At 43.5% G+C, this 17,526-nt stretch overlaps 1 protein-coding gene across 1 annotated transcript; it reads right to left on the bottom strand.

The window, feature by feature from the left end:
* Positions 1–958: 958 nt before the first annotated feature.
* LOC124674456 (probable E3 ubiquitin-protein ligase ARI7) lies at positions 959–9,080 on the bottom strand. Its single transcript, XM_047210499.1, is given in 16 exon segments — positions 959–1,575; positions 1,748–1,799; positions 1,802–1,873; positions 1,956–2,055; positions 2,140–2,211; positions 2,311–2,358; positions 2,910–2,999; positions 3,079–3,169; positions 3,257–3,364; positions 3,619–3,707; positions 3,781–3,885; positions 4,094–4,266; positions 4,910–5,000; positions 5,526–5,628; positions 6,291–6,415; positions 8,868–9,080. Coding segments are annotated over 16 exon segments (1,761 nt in total). The 5' UTR covers positions 9,033–9,080; the 3' UTR covers positions 959–1,298.
* Positions 9,081–17,526: the final 8,446 nt, after the last annotated feature.

Below are 17,526 nucleotides of genomic sequence, written 5' to 3' on the forward strand. Positions count from 1 at the left end.
GACCTAATTGAGCCACGCCGATAAGTCCAGTTACTCTTTAGGAACAGACTCACTCAGCGACTGCGAGGCAGCAACGTCTTGTCTCTCGGGAGGCCGCGGCAATAGCGACAGAAAGCTCGACCCTGCCCGCCATGCATCTGTGTGACGACTAGACGAGGTAACTCGATTTATTCTCACATCTTCCGTCTTCTGAGCTAATCGTTGATCAGCAAACGTTGTCATACCGATAATCTCTTCGATTCTCTAATCTCCAATTTCCCGATCAACAGCACTGAAACTTCGTCACTTAATCAGTACACGTGCAAGGAGCGAGAGGAAGAATATAGGACTCGAGAAGAAGACTCGGAAGATGAATATGAGACCCTAGAAGACGAATATAGGACCCGAGAGGACGAATACGAATATGACGTCGTTGAATTATCTAATAGCCAAACAAATTAGCAACTTAGTTAGTGATGATACCACATTTTATTACTTTTATTACTTCATCTTTTATATGCAGTTTTCCAAAATCAACGGTGCATGATTCCAGTGCCAAAAGGCCCAAGATGAAAGAAAAATAAACAAGCTAGTGTAAGATATTAAGACATGTATAGTACTATACAATTATTTAACAATGGAGATGGAGTATTATATTTGTTAAATAATTTTACCGGCTCGGCCTGTCTGCTAGAGATACTCAGAGTACTAATCAATTTTCCAAACCCAATCCCTGAATAAACTCCCATCTCTAAATTCCCATGCCCATTCCCTCAAGCAGCCAAACACATTGATACTGGGCTGGCCAGGATTACGCGCCTCTCAGTTCACCGCCCTGCCCCCACCACCAATAGAGAAGCAGTTGCGCTCCATCTCCATTTCAGGCGGTAACTACACAACTAGAAGCAGTTGCGCTCCATCTCCATTTCAGGCGGTAACTACACAACTTCGACAGTCATATCACTCAGCTGTTCAACGGTTCAAGCAAGAAAGTCTACTTCCTTCAGATTGTCAGTACATTATTGCAGGACTACAACGGGAAAAACTTGTCCACTGGTGGAGCACACCTCCTAGTACACCCTAAGGAAACAAAGCAAAGTTACATGTATGATTTATATACATGACGAACTGGATGCTGCCGCGACGCCAAGGCAGGGTGCAGTCAGTTGACAGACAATTTGGACACGAAAATCTCGTTCTTTTGCATGCAGCTCTCCTCTACCCTCATTCTAGTATTCCCACAATCCTTATAAACTTCAATTTGCATATGTTGGGTTCTCAACCAATGGAGCTAAAAACTGAAACATGACTGACTACTGCTATCGATGTTGTTGGTCACAAGCCTGGCAAGTCTTGGCAGATTTGGGGTTTACATATGTACACTGATCACAAGTCCAAATGTTGCTATCATCCACACCACGGCTGGAGCTGCCTGACTTGGAGCTGGCAGCCTTGTTCTTGCCAGTTTTACTCTTACCACCAAGGTTCTTAGAAGTAGTATTCTTTGTGCTCATGCTTTGGCTAGTAGAAGGTCCAACGTCATTTAATCCAGTCTCCAAAGCCCGGACTAGATTCTCAAAATAATTGCGGGTCACGCTGTAAAAGGCCCCCCAAAGAATGTCAATAGAGCATACCAAGGAGAATTTAACTCGCACCCCATCAAAATTGGGGATGATCAAGATGTCAGTAGAAGCAAATAACAACTTCATAGGATGCATAGAATCACAACAAAGGATAGAAGACATGGAAAAAAAATGATCCATGTTACCTAGTTAATCCAGCCAACTTTGTACGGAAGTCATTAAAATCTTTTGAGGGGAGTCTGCTTCAAGGAATATTTGAAGTTCTTTCTCTGCACATTGATGCAACCGCTCCAAACCTGATTCCGCCTCACCTAGATACATCCACAGAAAGAAGATATCAGATGGTGTAGCATATGCTTATATATGAGTACTAATTATGCTAGAACTGCAAACCTTGCAAATATTCAAAAAACTGTCTTTTGGCATGTTCATGCTCTGGGAGGTAATAACCATAGGCATATGTCCACTTCAATACCCTCCTACATTCGACAATCTACATTCCAAAATTAAACCCTGTCATGAAAAAGCTAGAAGACTGAGAAATAAACTTGGGATAATAACAGTCATGAAGCAATACCTGTAGCCATGCCTCTATGATGAACTTGAGCTGTGACTCAGGTTGGCTTTGTATATCACTTAACTTCTCAAGCTGAGAAACATTTGCATAACTGTCTTAGGAGTTCTGCACAGGCTGAGGTAGGCTATAACAAAGGCTGTCAAATGAGCACTGAGTCATATATTCATATACCTTGTCATTCTGCAGGCTCTGAAGGTCGCCTAATGCCTTGTGCCTTGACTGCATCATGAAGAAAAGAAGTGTCAAAGCAAGCAGAGTTACCAGATTAAATGTTCTGACAGGTCACGATGTAACAGCATATCTAGCACCTAAATACTGAACCAAGCATATTGAGTCCAAACATAAGATTTCATCAACTAATAAAAGGAAGCAGCAAATTCCCACATGTAACCTCCTTTCTGTACTCTAAACTATCTCTTTACGCGATGAAATGAAACGCAAAGTCTTTTTGCGTTTTCCCGAGAAAAAACCCGCATTGCGACAACTGATCATAAATTCTTAATAGGTTTGGCATGGGACAAATAACTGAAATTAAGGAGAGCACTGCAGCCCAATGCCACTACCAAGATATTTGGTGAGAAACAAGTTTGTGATCTCCCTTTTTTCTTAACTCAGATTTATTCACAAAAATTGATGGCACAATGCGAAAGCAAAATGAAAAAATGGCCGACCCCAGCTACCAGTATAATTGTCCACTTGAAAAATTGCAAATTGTCAGTCTGAATCCTACTAGTGTTCCATACATGGCAATTTTTTCACGAGTAACTTACTGACTGATTGGCTGCCCATCGTTCGTAATAATGTGTGTATCTCTCAAGTGAGTTTTTCGCCATTTCTCTTCTCCTTTCAGATTCATCATACTGTAAACACAACAAAAAAGAAAGAACATGACATCATATATTTAGGTAATGAATAAACATCTCGGATCATGATAACTACCGCTCCTTCTTGTCTTGCTGCTTCATAACGGTTACAAGCATAAAATCCACCGGTCCTCTCGCCATGCTCCGACCATGATCCAAGACAGAGCCTACATTATAATAACACAATTACTGTATCAGCTATATGAGATTCCAAGTAATAAAACAGAGAGAAGAAAAGAAGAATGGTTGTATACCAGCAGAACTCAAATTTACATGGAGGTGTGCATGTAATGTGCATGCATCCCTGGTTTTTCTCAATAGGCCGCTTACACTTAGGGCAAGGCTTTGAATTAGCCAGTATCCTGAAACCATAACCAGCAATTAGGAAGACAACAACACAGTTCACACCTCATGAAACCAATATTAAAAAACATATAGTTTCAGATTTTCTTTACTTATTGTTGATGAAATGGATGCAAGGTGCTGAACTGCTGAAGGTGTGGAGATAGATTTTTTTATAATTGATTAACATGCCAAGTGTTAAAAATAATATTTAGCTCCAGATCAACAATAAGTAAAGGAATCATCAAATAGCAAAAGGGGTATTCTACTATACCAGTTCATATTCTCGGACTCCGCGCTGTTCTTGAGGATCCACTTTGAAACAGTAGCACAGTCTACTGGACGATGAGCTTCCTCAGTGCACTGCATAATTTATTCCACATAGTTAATATTCTGCCTATTATGTGATAGACAAATTAATCAGTCAAATACTCACATTCCAACAGAACCCATATGAACAGTTGCAATTAACATCATAACTACCACTGCCCACAACGAATTCTACTGCATATTCACATCCAGGAGCAGGGCACCACTTTGTCTGTTCCACACAGAAATACCTTTAATCAACTAGAATAAAATATTAAATATCAACTCAAGAGTTGGCTAAAACACTGAAAATGTTCAACATCCACATTGTCCAATAAATAAATATCTTTGGTAGAAAAGGAAAATCTGGATATCAGTTCCACGCCTTTTTTCATTGTTAATGGCATTACAATCCTCTAAATCAAACTATAGCAACTTACCTTTCGATTATCTTCGATGTAAGATCTGCGAAGATATCGCCCATACTTTTCCTTATCCTCTTCATTAGCCAGGGAATTGATCATATTTTGCCCAACCGCGGCAGCACAGGACGGATCAGGACATCTCAGCATCAGACATCCTGGACCATCATTTATAGCAGTGCTAATGTAACCTGCCAATATATATGAAAGTTTAAGCAGTTGGCACATCATAATATCGTCTAGGCCGATTCTATATTTATTGGCAGTACATCGCTCATGGTACCTTGGAATAACATCAGAACGCAAAAGGGTAAACAGCCAACCAAGGAACAGAGAAACACGAACAATCTATCACGGTAAATCTTGTTTAACTGATGATTCTCTAGTCTAAGTCATCAGTTTCTTCATTTAGGACTACATTGTAACATCCAAAAGCTTTGACTTCTCCCTCGGAAAAGCATGAAAAATCTCACAACAAGATGTAACTCATTTACAGTATAACAAAGAAGTAACTGATGCTAGTCACTTCAAAGACCTTAAGCATAGTGAGCATTTTGCTAAAGCACGCTTTTTGGGTAACCATGACATCAGTGAAATGAACATTTGATAAACAAAATGCACAAAAGAGTGCCAGCAAGAAAAGTGGTTGCAGAAGAAAAGATGTATGTACAAAATATTCTACCATTGACTATCACCACCCCAGTATAAGGCTAGGGAGAAATGGCAGTCCATGGTTTGTTACAATATGAGCTATATAAACGGAAGCATGATTCCGCACAACAAATAATCCAAGGGTCATATACAGAAGAGTATTCAATGTACAGATTTACCAACCTCTCCAGCATGCACTACAGAAAGGATGTCCACATGCGGCAGCACTCATTGATGCACGAGGGCAACTTTCGAAACAAATTCCACATGTCAGCTGTTATGAAGTGTGCAAAAGGTATAAGCATTGAATATTTAAGAGCATCAAATGTTGCGCATGAGATTTGTAGAGGCCATTGAAAGAAAGGCAAGAGAGATGGCATATAAATGGTAGATGAACATACTGCTGACCAATGCATAGCAAGTGCTACAAAAATAAAACCAACATCCTTTCCCAAACAGTCTGAGCTGGTAGTCATATATACTGATAAGACTAGGTGCTAAGAGATACTGGCAAGTAACAAATATGAAATCTTGTATCAACTAATTGACTGACTATGGTAAGTTTGTTTGTATTTTTCGCAAAAATAAGTTTGTTTGTATTTTACGTGCTTTAAATAGACATTTCCACCATTGAGTACTCATCCTACATATGGGGGTGAGAGCGTGGAAATATTGAGAGGTCTTTGTAGCTCAGAAATGATTGTACCATAGTCACTTCCAACAACTACTTTATGATTAAAAAAAGAATATGCTTAGTCAAGTGGAGGAACGAGTTTAAGTAATTGAGGTGGTGCTGTACTTCTCTGTCATTTGGCATTTCAATGCGCTTTTCTGGAAAACCAACAACCTTACGAACACGCTCTTCATCAGCGAACCATTCATCGTGCACCTTACTAACACTCCTGTGGGGAAAAGAATTAAATGAGCATGGAATTAACAATCGTCGTACATTGCAGATAACCACCCAGTGATCTGCGTCCAGATGGAAGAAATGAAGTGCAAATATATGGGCAAGTACCACTTGACTTCATACAACTATGACCACTTCAGTTAATGGGCTAAAAATCAAAAGCAGTACAGAATAAACGTCCATGGATGAGCTATTTCAAGGATAGCTCTTGGACAATGACACAGTTTCCAAAGTACCAATATCTTTGTCATAATATGTTGTCCTAAATCACAAACCTAAATATTATGGAAATATGTTCCATGATGAATCTTAATTATGGGGTTGGTCCAGATTATATATATATACACATATATATATGGTGAAAGTGTTGGCAAACACGGATTCCAGGACATCTTATATTTGCAACATGAGTAAGACGAGGATAACTAGCAGCCTGATAAACCTGGCTTGCAACACTTTTGCACCTTAATAACCTTCTGCATGCATACCACCTTCTGTATTCAAATCGGGCAATCATTACTAATTTATTATGCCAACACAGAATGTAACTTTGGTCGCAAGTACGAGAATCTAAGCCATGACAATATGCAATACCCCCAAAAAAGAGCAGATCACTAGAAGGCATGGTGAAAATAAGCGGGTGATGTATATTACCAATTATAGCTGCGAAGGAGGGCACATGCTTCCGACTTTGAAATGGAAAGAACAGTTGAAACCCTGTTTATGTCATCCCCTTGACGCTGCTTTATACCAGCATCACTCAATATGCAGTAACTTTGCTGGGGCACAAAAAGAGTGAATGATGGTAAGAATAGCAGGGCATGAAGGTCAAATAAGTAATAACAAACATTAAACAGGCTATTTAAAGGTAAAACAAATAAAAACTATGTGATTATCAGAAAAATAAACACATTACTTGAAGGTTAAACAGGCTATTCGACTTGGCAAACCAACTTTTCTGATGTGATGCCTAAAGAGCTTCTCAGTTCTTTGAATATTGTTGGCCAAGTTTGGCCCACATGTAGCTTCTTTAAGAAACTATCTTTTTTAGTTTACAGGCTTATGTTGTAAAATACAATATTCGGAAATAGCCAGCGGTTGGATCTGCCTATAGGGAGCACACAGGAGTTAACGGTGTTATATAGAGTAAACATATAGGAGAAAACTCAAACCGTGACAAAAAAAAAGTTGAAAAAAATGAAAAATTTCTTGTGCCGTAGACAAAAAAGTGACAAAAATTCCACGTGCCATGGAAAAAAAATTGAAAAGAAAATACTTATGTCGTGGACGAAAATTCTTGAACAAAAATTTGACAGAAATTCCTCATGCCATTGACAATAATTCGATTACTCTACGAAGGCTAGGGTCTCCAAATTAATTAGCTCTTTATTTTCAGTTGGGCCAAGTATTTTTCCACTACAGAAGCCAGCCCACGCGCTCCAACAAGTACTAAATGTTTCGAACAAAATATTCGGACGGTGACCACATATGATTTTTCACACAAAATATTCAACACCAGTTACAAAACACACGTACGGATGACAAAACAGCGTTGGCAGAAACTAACGGCCAGTTTTCGAATAGTGAGGATAGGGAGAAAATATTCTCTACATCGGATGACAGCTAGTGCATGGGTAGCTACCACCATCGGTAGTAAATCCGCGTTGATACAATATTTCAGCTAAACCCAAAAGCTATTTCCTAGGGAGTTTGTTTTTCAAAGTACATATATGTTTAAGTATGCTCACATGTTTGGGAAGCCGGAAAAGCACAAAGCAACACCACACTCAAGGAACAAAAAGGATGTTGTCAGGTTATCCTTCCATAAAGCACTCCTTATATTCCAACACGTATACCAGCCAAAGCAGACACCGATACCCAAAGGCATTTGAAACTTCTTTTACTCTTTACAAGAACCTGGTTGAGTGGGCAAGGCAGGGTGGGGCTGGCCAAATGACCGGAAGCCTCGATGGACAGGCGGTCATGGATCAGTGGATGGCAATGCCATTTGTCTACATACACAGGTAGAGTAAAGACAGCAGGTGCCAGCAACTAGTGGTGAAAATGGCAGGGCAATGGATTGCCTCAATGGCTGGAAGCATGGAAAGGAGAGAGACAAAGGGTTTAGCGGAGGCGGTGATGACAACTGACGGACGATGAGAGGGTCGGTGTTGCTGGGTAAATAAGGAAGGTACTGGACGGAGAGAAGTCAGAAAACAGTAGAAACCACGTAAGGCCACCTCCAACGGTGGACCAAAAATGGACACAATGTGTCCATCGGTATCCGCGCGGCCTAAAGATGAGGCCCAACGACGAACCGCAAATGGACCGCCGTCTTTTGTGTCCATCTGGCCCGCATTTCGAGCCCAAGTTTGGGATGGGTTTGCGGTTGCCGCGGACAGCGCGCGTGTCCGTGCAGGTTCTCTTGGAAAATAAGCAGGTCCACCCATCAGAGACCGAGGGAGGCGAGGAGACGCGTGGCCCACGCGGTACACCAGCACACGCGGTCTTCTTAAATGGAGGCCGTCGTTCTATCAGGCCCCATTCACTCCAGTCCCCAGTCCCCCTCGAAACCCTAGCAGTAGTTGCCATGGCCAAGGGCGGCGGTTGGTCCAAGCCTGGCCACAATGACCACGAGGCTTCTGGCTCTGGTGGCAGCAGGTGAGCAATTTTTTTGCCATTGTCAAGTTTTACGTGCAACATACTTCAGTAGGCCTTGGTCATGGCCATATGGTAAAAGAAAACTAAAAACAATGACTGGCTCTGTTTAGGACTTTAGGGCATCCAAAAACTTACACGTTGTCATGAACTACTTGTGGTAGCTCAAACTCTATGAATTGACATATACTAACTAGTAGGGTACATGCAAAAGCCGTAGAGCCTTGTTTTAGTTCATCGTGGCTTTAAGAAAAAATCCGACTAAGCATTTGCTAGTAATAAATAAACTTATGTAAAGTAAAAATTTACATCTCCAACAAAATTCTGGTCATAATTCAGAGTATTGTATCATCCCCCTGTTTAAATATTTCCGGAGGCCCTAGCTTGCAGTTCGGCCGAGCCACAGCCAACTAAGGTTATAACTGTAGCATAGCAACAGCAATCTCGTCGATGGTCTAGATTCGCGCCCCTGCAGTTCCCGCATTCCCGCATCAAAAAATGATGAAAGCACAAGCTACATCACTGCGGCACTCCAAGCGCACACGTCATACCGGGGCGGCGAACCGAGATCACCTGCTGCCGGTGGGAGAGGAGCTCGGCGGAGTCGTCCGAGTCGTGGTCCGCGAAGTCGTAGTCGGCGTCGCCGTCGTCGCTGGCGGCGAGGCCAGCCTCCCCGCCGCTGTAGAAGTCGTCATCCGCGGAGTCGTTGGCGTCGTGCATATCATCCTCGGAGTCCATGGCCGCCCCGCCGCCGCCGCCGCCACTGCTCGCCTCCGCGCGCCGGAGCCTCAGGAGCAGCGCGGATCGGGCGGATCGGAGCGGCGCCCACCACGACGAGGGAGCAATCGGGCCCGGGGCGCGGTGCGCCCGCGCGGATTCGAGGTCAGAGACTGGGCGCGGGGAGGAGGATGCGCCGGTGGTCGCCGGGAGAGGAGGGTGAAATGGAGAGGAGGGATTGGTGGAATGGTGGATTCGGCGCTACTGCCTACAGATGAATAGCTAGGAATGCAAAAGCTTCTCCTCTCGTTTTCCTATAGCTTTCTCCCCCACTTTGCTTTCACTTGTTTATCCCTTCTCACTGTCACTCATGCTTGTGCGTTTCTTACAGTTACTAGATTTAGACGTGCGCCTTGGCGCACGATCCCGTGAAATTTGCGTCGGTTAAAACTTGGAGAAATCACATACATTATGAACAAAGTAGCAAACTCTTCTATACAATCAGGAAAGTAAGATAATATACTGCGATAACTAACGCTCAAGGTTCTGTCAGAACTCAGGAGCAATAGAAGTGTAGAAGTAACATCAACAGAAACATACACCTAAGTTGCCTTGGCCATTGTTGCAGCATGGTCTATGGAGGCCATGACACGAATCACTAAAGTAAAGTACCACTTAGGAGTAGAAAAGGCCTCAGAAGAAAGAAAGAACATAGCATGATCCTCCAAGTTTGCGAAGAAGACCCTAAAATAGAAAAAAATGTAATCCGGTCTTGTTCTTTTCGTCGCTCCTTCTCCACCGTTTGAACATCGTTGTCGGGCACGACCAATTGCTCCATCATCGGGGACAGAGCAGCGGGAGCACGACGTCCCAAAGCTAGAAGACCTTTGCAGCGGTGTCATGGCCTGGAGGAGGAACACCTTTCGCCGGCACCACAACGAACCGGGAAGGAGCAGCTGCCCTACATCCATTGACTTCAGCAACAAAACGGAGACTTGCCGTCGATGTGTTGCTGAAGAAAATCTCCCAAAGCACTGGACGACAGCCCTTCAGCTAATGTCGTCGGTGGGGATCATGCCGTCGAGGTTTCACTTCTGCAAGACGCAACATCCTCGCCACCACGCCTCCAACCTTCCCAATCCATAGAGAGGCCAGATGTTCTTTTTCCTCTCATCGGCACCACGGCAGGCTAGAGGATGCCCATCGCCACGGATGCTCCCTCGCGGAACCATCCGGGAGAAAACGATCTTATTCGAGGGAGCGCCGACGCGACCTCTCGTCTTCCACTCTGACCGTTGGAGCAAGAACACGAAGAGGAGGAACCCTACCCTCTAGACCGGATCGAAATATGGAGATCCACTCCAAACTATGGGCACAAGGCCCATTACAGGCACACATTCGAGATCCCTACTACTTCTACTATGCAAAGGCCAGCCTTCGTCCATCCATCCCCTCCGGCCAGCAAGGCCGCTGAAGAGGGTGGAGGTTAGGACTCGGGGTCTCATGGTCGACTCTCAAGGGGATTGGAAGCGAGAGCGGTGAGGGGAGAAAGTGTTTCAAGTTTAGGTCCTTCAAATACTGGTCGTTACTATAAGTAAATGGAGTAACATCTATAATATGAAGTACATACAACACGAAAAATATATTTGCTAACGATTCCAGTACAATAGATTTCATTTCAATAGTGTTAAAATTATTCCGGAGATATTTGATCATAGCTTACAAAATTTCATCTTGACCAAATCTAGAAAGAATTGAACGATGCGCATGCGCTGCTAGTAGGTTGCAAGGCGCAGACGATCTCACATACTTTTTGGCAGAATAAGCGATGGCACCCAATGGCGATCAAACATCATTTTAATAATACCGTGAAGGTTGGCCAAATGATCATCGGGTAGGAAAGAGGAAGGGCATAGCAAATAAGAGCAAGCATGTACCAGTAAGCAGGATTAAACCACCAATATTAGAAACGTAGCATAAACAGCCTAGATAAGGCAGTCTTTTTTTTTCCATAGACATAGACACGATCATAACATGCATATAGTGACGCTAGACCAGGAATTTACAAAGTCTTCCTCCTGACACATCCATATAGACTAACGTGAAGCACATACCTACTACTAATAATAAGAGCAGAGGAGTGGTAAACCAGGAATTCAGAGAGATCTCTTTCACGACTAAACATACCACATGGTGAAACAAACTACATAAGTAAGTAGCTAGCAATAGAACAAACCAAAAGCAGTTGCATAGAGCTAATGTCATCAAAGGGCGCCATCCAGACGAGATGCACAAGAGGATTGTTGCACCAGATAACTGGTTCATATGTACATGACCACTACAAAAGGGAGGGACATAACCCTCAAATTCTCCGATAGGTAGACAACGAGGGAGTAAACGGCTACCAAAGGCCACCGTCGTTTAGAGGCAGCGATCCACGAAAATGGAACCACAAGGAAATAAATGGTAAATCGCAGGCTGCAGCCAGATGGTAAGTATGACAAATTAACATATAGTAAAGTTTCAGGCAGGACAAAGTGTTTGCTCCCTAAAGTTACAGGAGCATGCATCGCTAAAGCATACAAAACCCCACCTCTTTAGACTGAATTTGAGGAGGCAGCTCTTCCATTGGGCTGTTCAGGCGACGTTTCCGTGAACAGGGCCCCCTCGACTTCTGAGCCAATCTCACTCTTGCCATCGCTGCACAGCATACGAGAATATATTAATCACTGAATCAAAGTAACCATGTATGTAACAAAAGTAACACACGAAGCTGGTGCACACACCTAGGTCCAGGATGTCTCGTGACCGATGGCGTTGTCTGCAGGAGCAACATTTCAGAGCCTTTTGTAACATACTTGAACAAGTATTTCATCACCACAACTTTATTGCACCACTCAACATTCATGTGGCGCTGGTATTTTTTAAACATAGGCAAATTGTAAGGAGCGATCCACTGGCCATTAAACCATTTGCCATTTTTAAACACACGCCGACCATTATCACAATGCATATAAAGTGCATAACCATTCTTATCAAGAACAGTCTCCTGCTAAAAATCTTTTGCAAATGCTTTCATGCAAACACACTTATTGTTAAGATCCCCACATGGACCATGCACCATGAACTCAGAAACCAAAATGAAACTAAGAGAGTCCTCACTGGGTCCGGAATCTCAGCGGAAACAAATGAATCAATGAACGCCATACCGACCTCGGTGTCCCTCATCTTCGGACAAACGAGGATGTGTACGTGCGGGAGACCTCGCTTTTGAAACTCTATGAAGAACTGTAAAAAAGACAAGGATCGGGTACACAACGAGCAAAGACAACGAGACAAAGGAAGCACAGAAATCATAAACAAGCACACAAGAACACTACCGGCCTCTACGGGGCCGTATGCGTACTCGATTAAGTTTCATGTTATACGGTCTAACAACAATATCGGCCCGATCCGAAGGCCTCTACCGAGGCTGAAGCAAAGAGCCTCAGTGATCTCAGACCATTTGAGATTACATGTAAAGGTAGAAAAAAGATCAGGAGCACCATAAACACGTGAAATGGCAAGAGTATCTTGAAATTTTTCCTGAAAGTAACGACCACCAATATGGCCAGAAGGGAAAATCACCGAGTCACCAACATCGCAACCATCCACAAAACACTGACCAACAACATCGGTAATACCCTGCACATGCTCAGACCTGGGTTTTTTTATTTCTCATTGAACCACAAGCGACATTCATCTATGCCCTGCAAAGACAATAAACCGTAGCATATCTTGAAAAAAGATGGGCAGAGATCACTACCTGAGAAACAAGGAGTCCCAGCAACACGGCACGGACAGTCCCAGCAGCAGCTCACAACATCAAGTAACCTGAAGAACGACAATAGCAAACCCATGTGACAGCCGAGAAACACACACATGTGGTAACATGATTAAACCCTAGAACAAATTGAACACAATCAAAGGGTTAGGCGCAATCAGGGAAAAGCAAGAAAGAAATGGAAGATGGCACCTATGTAGGAGCAAAAGTACAGAGGGTAAACGAATCACCACATGTAAGCAGGAATAAAAACAAGACGTGAGGAAACCAAGCCCATGTACTTGCATAACATAAAAGGCTAGAGAGGAGCAAACGCGGTGGCAAAATGCAGCAAGCACGTATAATCTGCAAGCTAATACTTTTCGCCGGGAAATCTTGAGCCACCTAACAGCATTACCAATTCAGGCGATTTTAGTGAACAATAGGTTGATACTTGTTGTGACATGGTCATCAAAGACAAGCTACCTTAACCATAAAAATAGGCTGAACCGATGGTACTCGAGGGGATGAAATGCAAGAACCAGGTGTAATGTCTAAACTAAACAATTTTTACTGGTAGTAGTGATATCAACCAACAACTGTTTGATACATTCGGGGACGCGGGTAGCAAAGGCAAACCAAAAAACCCAGAGGGCGCACTTTTATGAAGAACATAGCAATATAGCTAAGTAACAAAAATAAGATGCATGTAAATAAAAGAGATAAACACGCGTCGATACAAGATGGGCAGAGATCACTACCTGAGAAACAAGGAGTCTCAACAACACATCACAAACAGTCCTGACATGACTCACAACAGCAAGTAACCTGAAGAAAATGACAATGGTGAACAATAACACGGTAAAAATCTTGCACACACCTGCACACCCGTGCCACTTATATGGCTATGGTGAATTATATGGCTATATCCTTTCAGGGAAAAAATAAAATGCATGTAAACAAAAAGGTAAACATGTGCTGATGCCGAACGGGTAGAGATCGGTACGTGAGAAATAAGGAGGCCCAACAATAACTCGCGTACGGTTCCAGCAACAGCTCACAACAGCAAATAACCTGAAGTACACTGACAAGCTTCTTCTAGTTGAACTTAACACTATATCACAGCTGAGGCACACACACGCTTTTTGTAGCTGAACCAAAGGCAGCGGCAACTATGAAGTGCTACTTCTGAATAAGCGGCTTGAGACCTATTACGGAAAGGCAAGCACCTGAACATATACATAAACGTGAGCTATATCCTTCCAGCTTTTATTTAAGTAAGCAAGCGGAACATAAGTAGTGTGATCGGCAGGAAACAACAGAACCAAAAAACACTGTAGCGAACCACTTGCAGGAGAATTATTTAAACGCGGTCACAACGAAGGTCCGTTCGAAGATAAAGGAGCAGTAACCAACAACACAAGTATAAGGTAGACAAAGGACTATGTTTTTCGACACGACGGCATCACAAGTCGAGAGTCCATAGTAGAAGTTTTGTTCAGAAGAGGATAACTTTGAACAACCAAATCAGAAGCGGAAGAATGCAGGCACACTTTTATCAGAATCAGTAACAAAAATAAGATGCATGTACATAAAAGAGATAAACACAATGGGCGGATGAGGCGGCAAAGATCAATACCCGACAAACAAGGACTCCCAGCAACAACTCACGTACGGTTCCAACAACAGCTCACAACAGCAAATAACCTGAAGCACACAAGAATGGTGAACAATCAGACGGTAAGAATCTTGCATACCCGAGGTACTTCAGAAGTATACCATGGCTATTGTATAATCTTTCTCTTGATTGCATCTTAAATAAGCTAAATGTTATTCTTAGATGGCACACAAACCAAGTGAAACTGGGTAAATATTTCAGGACATTCAGGTCTCGGCCTTTCATGACATTTGAGTAACAAACTTCTTCAAGGTGAACCTAACAGTATACGACAACTGAGACACACACACACACACGTTGGGTACTTCAGTGTTTTTTCCTTGGCCTGAGCCTGTGGTTTTATTTGTAGCTGAACCAAAGGTAGCACCAAAAATTAAGTGGTACTTCTGAATAACTGTCACAGAAAAGCAAGCACTGAAGCATATACATAGAAGTAATTCATTTTCCAGGTTTGGTACTGCCTAACAGAGGTCTGCATATTTATTTGTGGAAAAATCCCATTAACCCATATGGAAATTTAGTTTCCCACACCTATGACGTATACTTTATGCCAGATTACGGAGACTTGCATCCCCTTATGGACGTACTTCCTGATGAGGAAGTATTAGCAAATTGATGCAAGTATTAGCGATGTTTCTCTCCAGAGACAACAACTCAGAGTACAGCCCAGGGAAGTAGGCAATGCTCAGCCATCTCCATATTCAGAAAGAGCCTTAGTAAATATAGGAAAAGAAGCAATAAAGGTATTTCCACATGCTGAGTTCTTTTATTATTTAAATGTGTGGATTTTCTGTGCTATTTGTTCAACCATTATCTACCCTTGATACATTGTCTTAGTACCATTAATTGGCAGACTGCAAATTGTGGAATTAGGCCAGATTTTATGCTTACATAACTATTAATATATGACCAACTGCAGCTCAGTAAGCTACCAAGTCAAAGAACATGTGGTGTATGTAGCATTCATTTATACCTTATACTTTAAAGGTGCACGAAGATAAACACATGCAGGTCATTCAATTGAATTAGTTGGTAGTAGATCCCTGTAAATTATTTTATCTTGAAATTCTCCTTATTTCTACACTGTCATGTTAATATAATTTGTCTTTCTAAATACAGGCTAAAGAGATCCACAACATCCCTTTACAAAAAAACCGAGTAATAAACTAAACCATCATCGTTGCTGAATGGCTGTTTTGCTAACCATACATGAACATGATAAAAATCTGAATGTACATGTTGTGCTGTTGAATGGTGTTCAGTAAATCCTTAATATAGCACTTCGCAAACCAAATAGAGCACAATTTCTTTCTGAAAACTGTAGATGCACACCTTAAGGTATGCACCAGGCAGCTAGAAGGAGAGGAGACGAGCCCTCTCTTCGTACAGGACTTTCTATCCTCCACGCAACATGACGGAAACTAAGATAAGATATGGGTTGCTCCGTGGGTACAATGTATTATGGAGGTTTCTTTTTGTCTGATTCAACACACGCACTCATGGTTTGTTGGATCTACCGATGCACCCGTACACGGCCGATCTGGAACAACCGTACAGAGGAGGATGGAACAGAGGGCACTCACCGATAGTACAGGCGAGCAGAAATCCAACAGATGCAGCCGCTCAACCCCACGCGGCAATCCCAGCGAGACGACGACCTGGAAAGGAAGAAACAAAATTCAAAGGAAACCACGTCAGGCGTAAGATGCGAAGATAGGATAGTAAAAAAGAGAAAAAACGAAATCTCTCCAGCGAATCGAAGAGGAATCGCAAGAAGGAAAGAAAACCAAATCCTGCCAGCGAGTAGATCGAGATGAGGAAGGAAACATCTGGGAAAAAAAGAAACGGAAAGAAGAGGCCCGAATCAGGCGGCACAAAATCAATCTCATCCATTCCGATTCGTCCGCCCAGAGATCAGCCGAACCGCAGTACCAGTCGCTCGCTGTAGGAGGGGAAGGGGAAAAGGGACGGAGGTCACCTCAACCAAGATGACGGCATAGCGCCGCCATGGAGCACGCCTGCGGTGGCCGCCGACGCTGAGTAAGCGGTTGACACGGGCGCGGCGGATCGACGGCACAACGACCGGGCGGACGAGGCGAGCAGGAGAGGATAGCGTGGGCGAAGGTAGAGCGGCGAGGGAGAAGTGAGGCGGATGGGCACGGGGGTCGACGCCGGCGCACTAAAAGGGCCTCTCTCCCAGGCAGAGCTCCTCCGCGGGCGAATGCCGTGCCGACAGCGGCCGAGCGCACTCACCGGCCGAAACGACGCGGGAGGAAATGTCGAATCTACCCTTGGTAGTGGAGATATTTCGACGGGCCGACAACAAGCTGGACGGAAACAAATCCCACCCGCAGCGATCGACAGATGGGCCCGGACGATGGTGGGGTTCACAAGCAGAGTGAGGTGGGTAGACCACTGCCGTTGCATTGCTGTATCTAGCAGAAGAAACGCCCATGCGCGGGCAGGACCAACCGGAAGGCTTCACAGCACGCTCGACCGGATCTAGTTTCACCCACAGCAACCGACGAGCGGGTCCGCACGGAGATGGGACCCAAAAACAGCCTGATGCGGGTAGAAGACTGCCGTTGCATTGGTTTATCTAGCTGCCTGCGAACCAGAACGAACGGACGAGATTTTCCTGGCTGTGAAGATCGGACGGTCCAGAATCGAGAATCGCTGTGAGAGCCCCATGGGGGTGCAACAATCATACCTTTAGATTTCTCTCTCTGTGTTTTTTTAGCTGTTTTTGTGGATTTTCTATTGACAATAAAAGCATCTTTTCCCAAATAGGCGCCCCGATTGGCAAGAGGTTACACACCGGCGATTCCACACAGCCGATCCCGATAGCAAACAAAACAATCTCAAATTTAAAACTCCACGAATTTCATTATAATTTGTACAAAGTTTGACAAATTTAAACTAAAAAGCAGTAAATCCTAATCTGGTGATGGCGATCAAGCGCCTTTGAAGTCCAGGTTGTCGTCGTCGTCACCGTCGTCGCCTTCGGAGGAAGAGCCGAAGTCCTCGTCGTTGCT

Source organism: Lolium rigidum, chromosome 7 (assembly GCF_022539505.1).
Source record: "Lolium rigidum isolate FL_2022 chromosome 7, APGP_CSIRO_Lrig_0.1, whole genome shotgun sequence".
In the NCBI taxonomy this organism is placed as follows: domain Eukaryota; kingdom Viridiplantae; phylum Streptophyta; class Magnoliopsida; order Poales; family Poaceae; genus Lolium; species Lolium rigidum.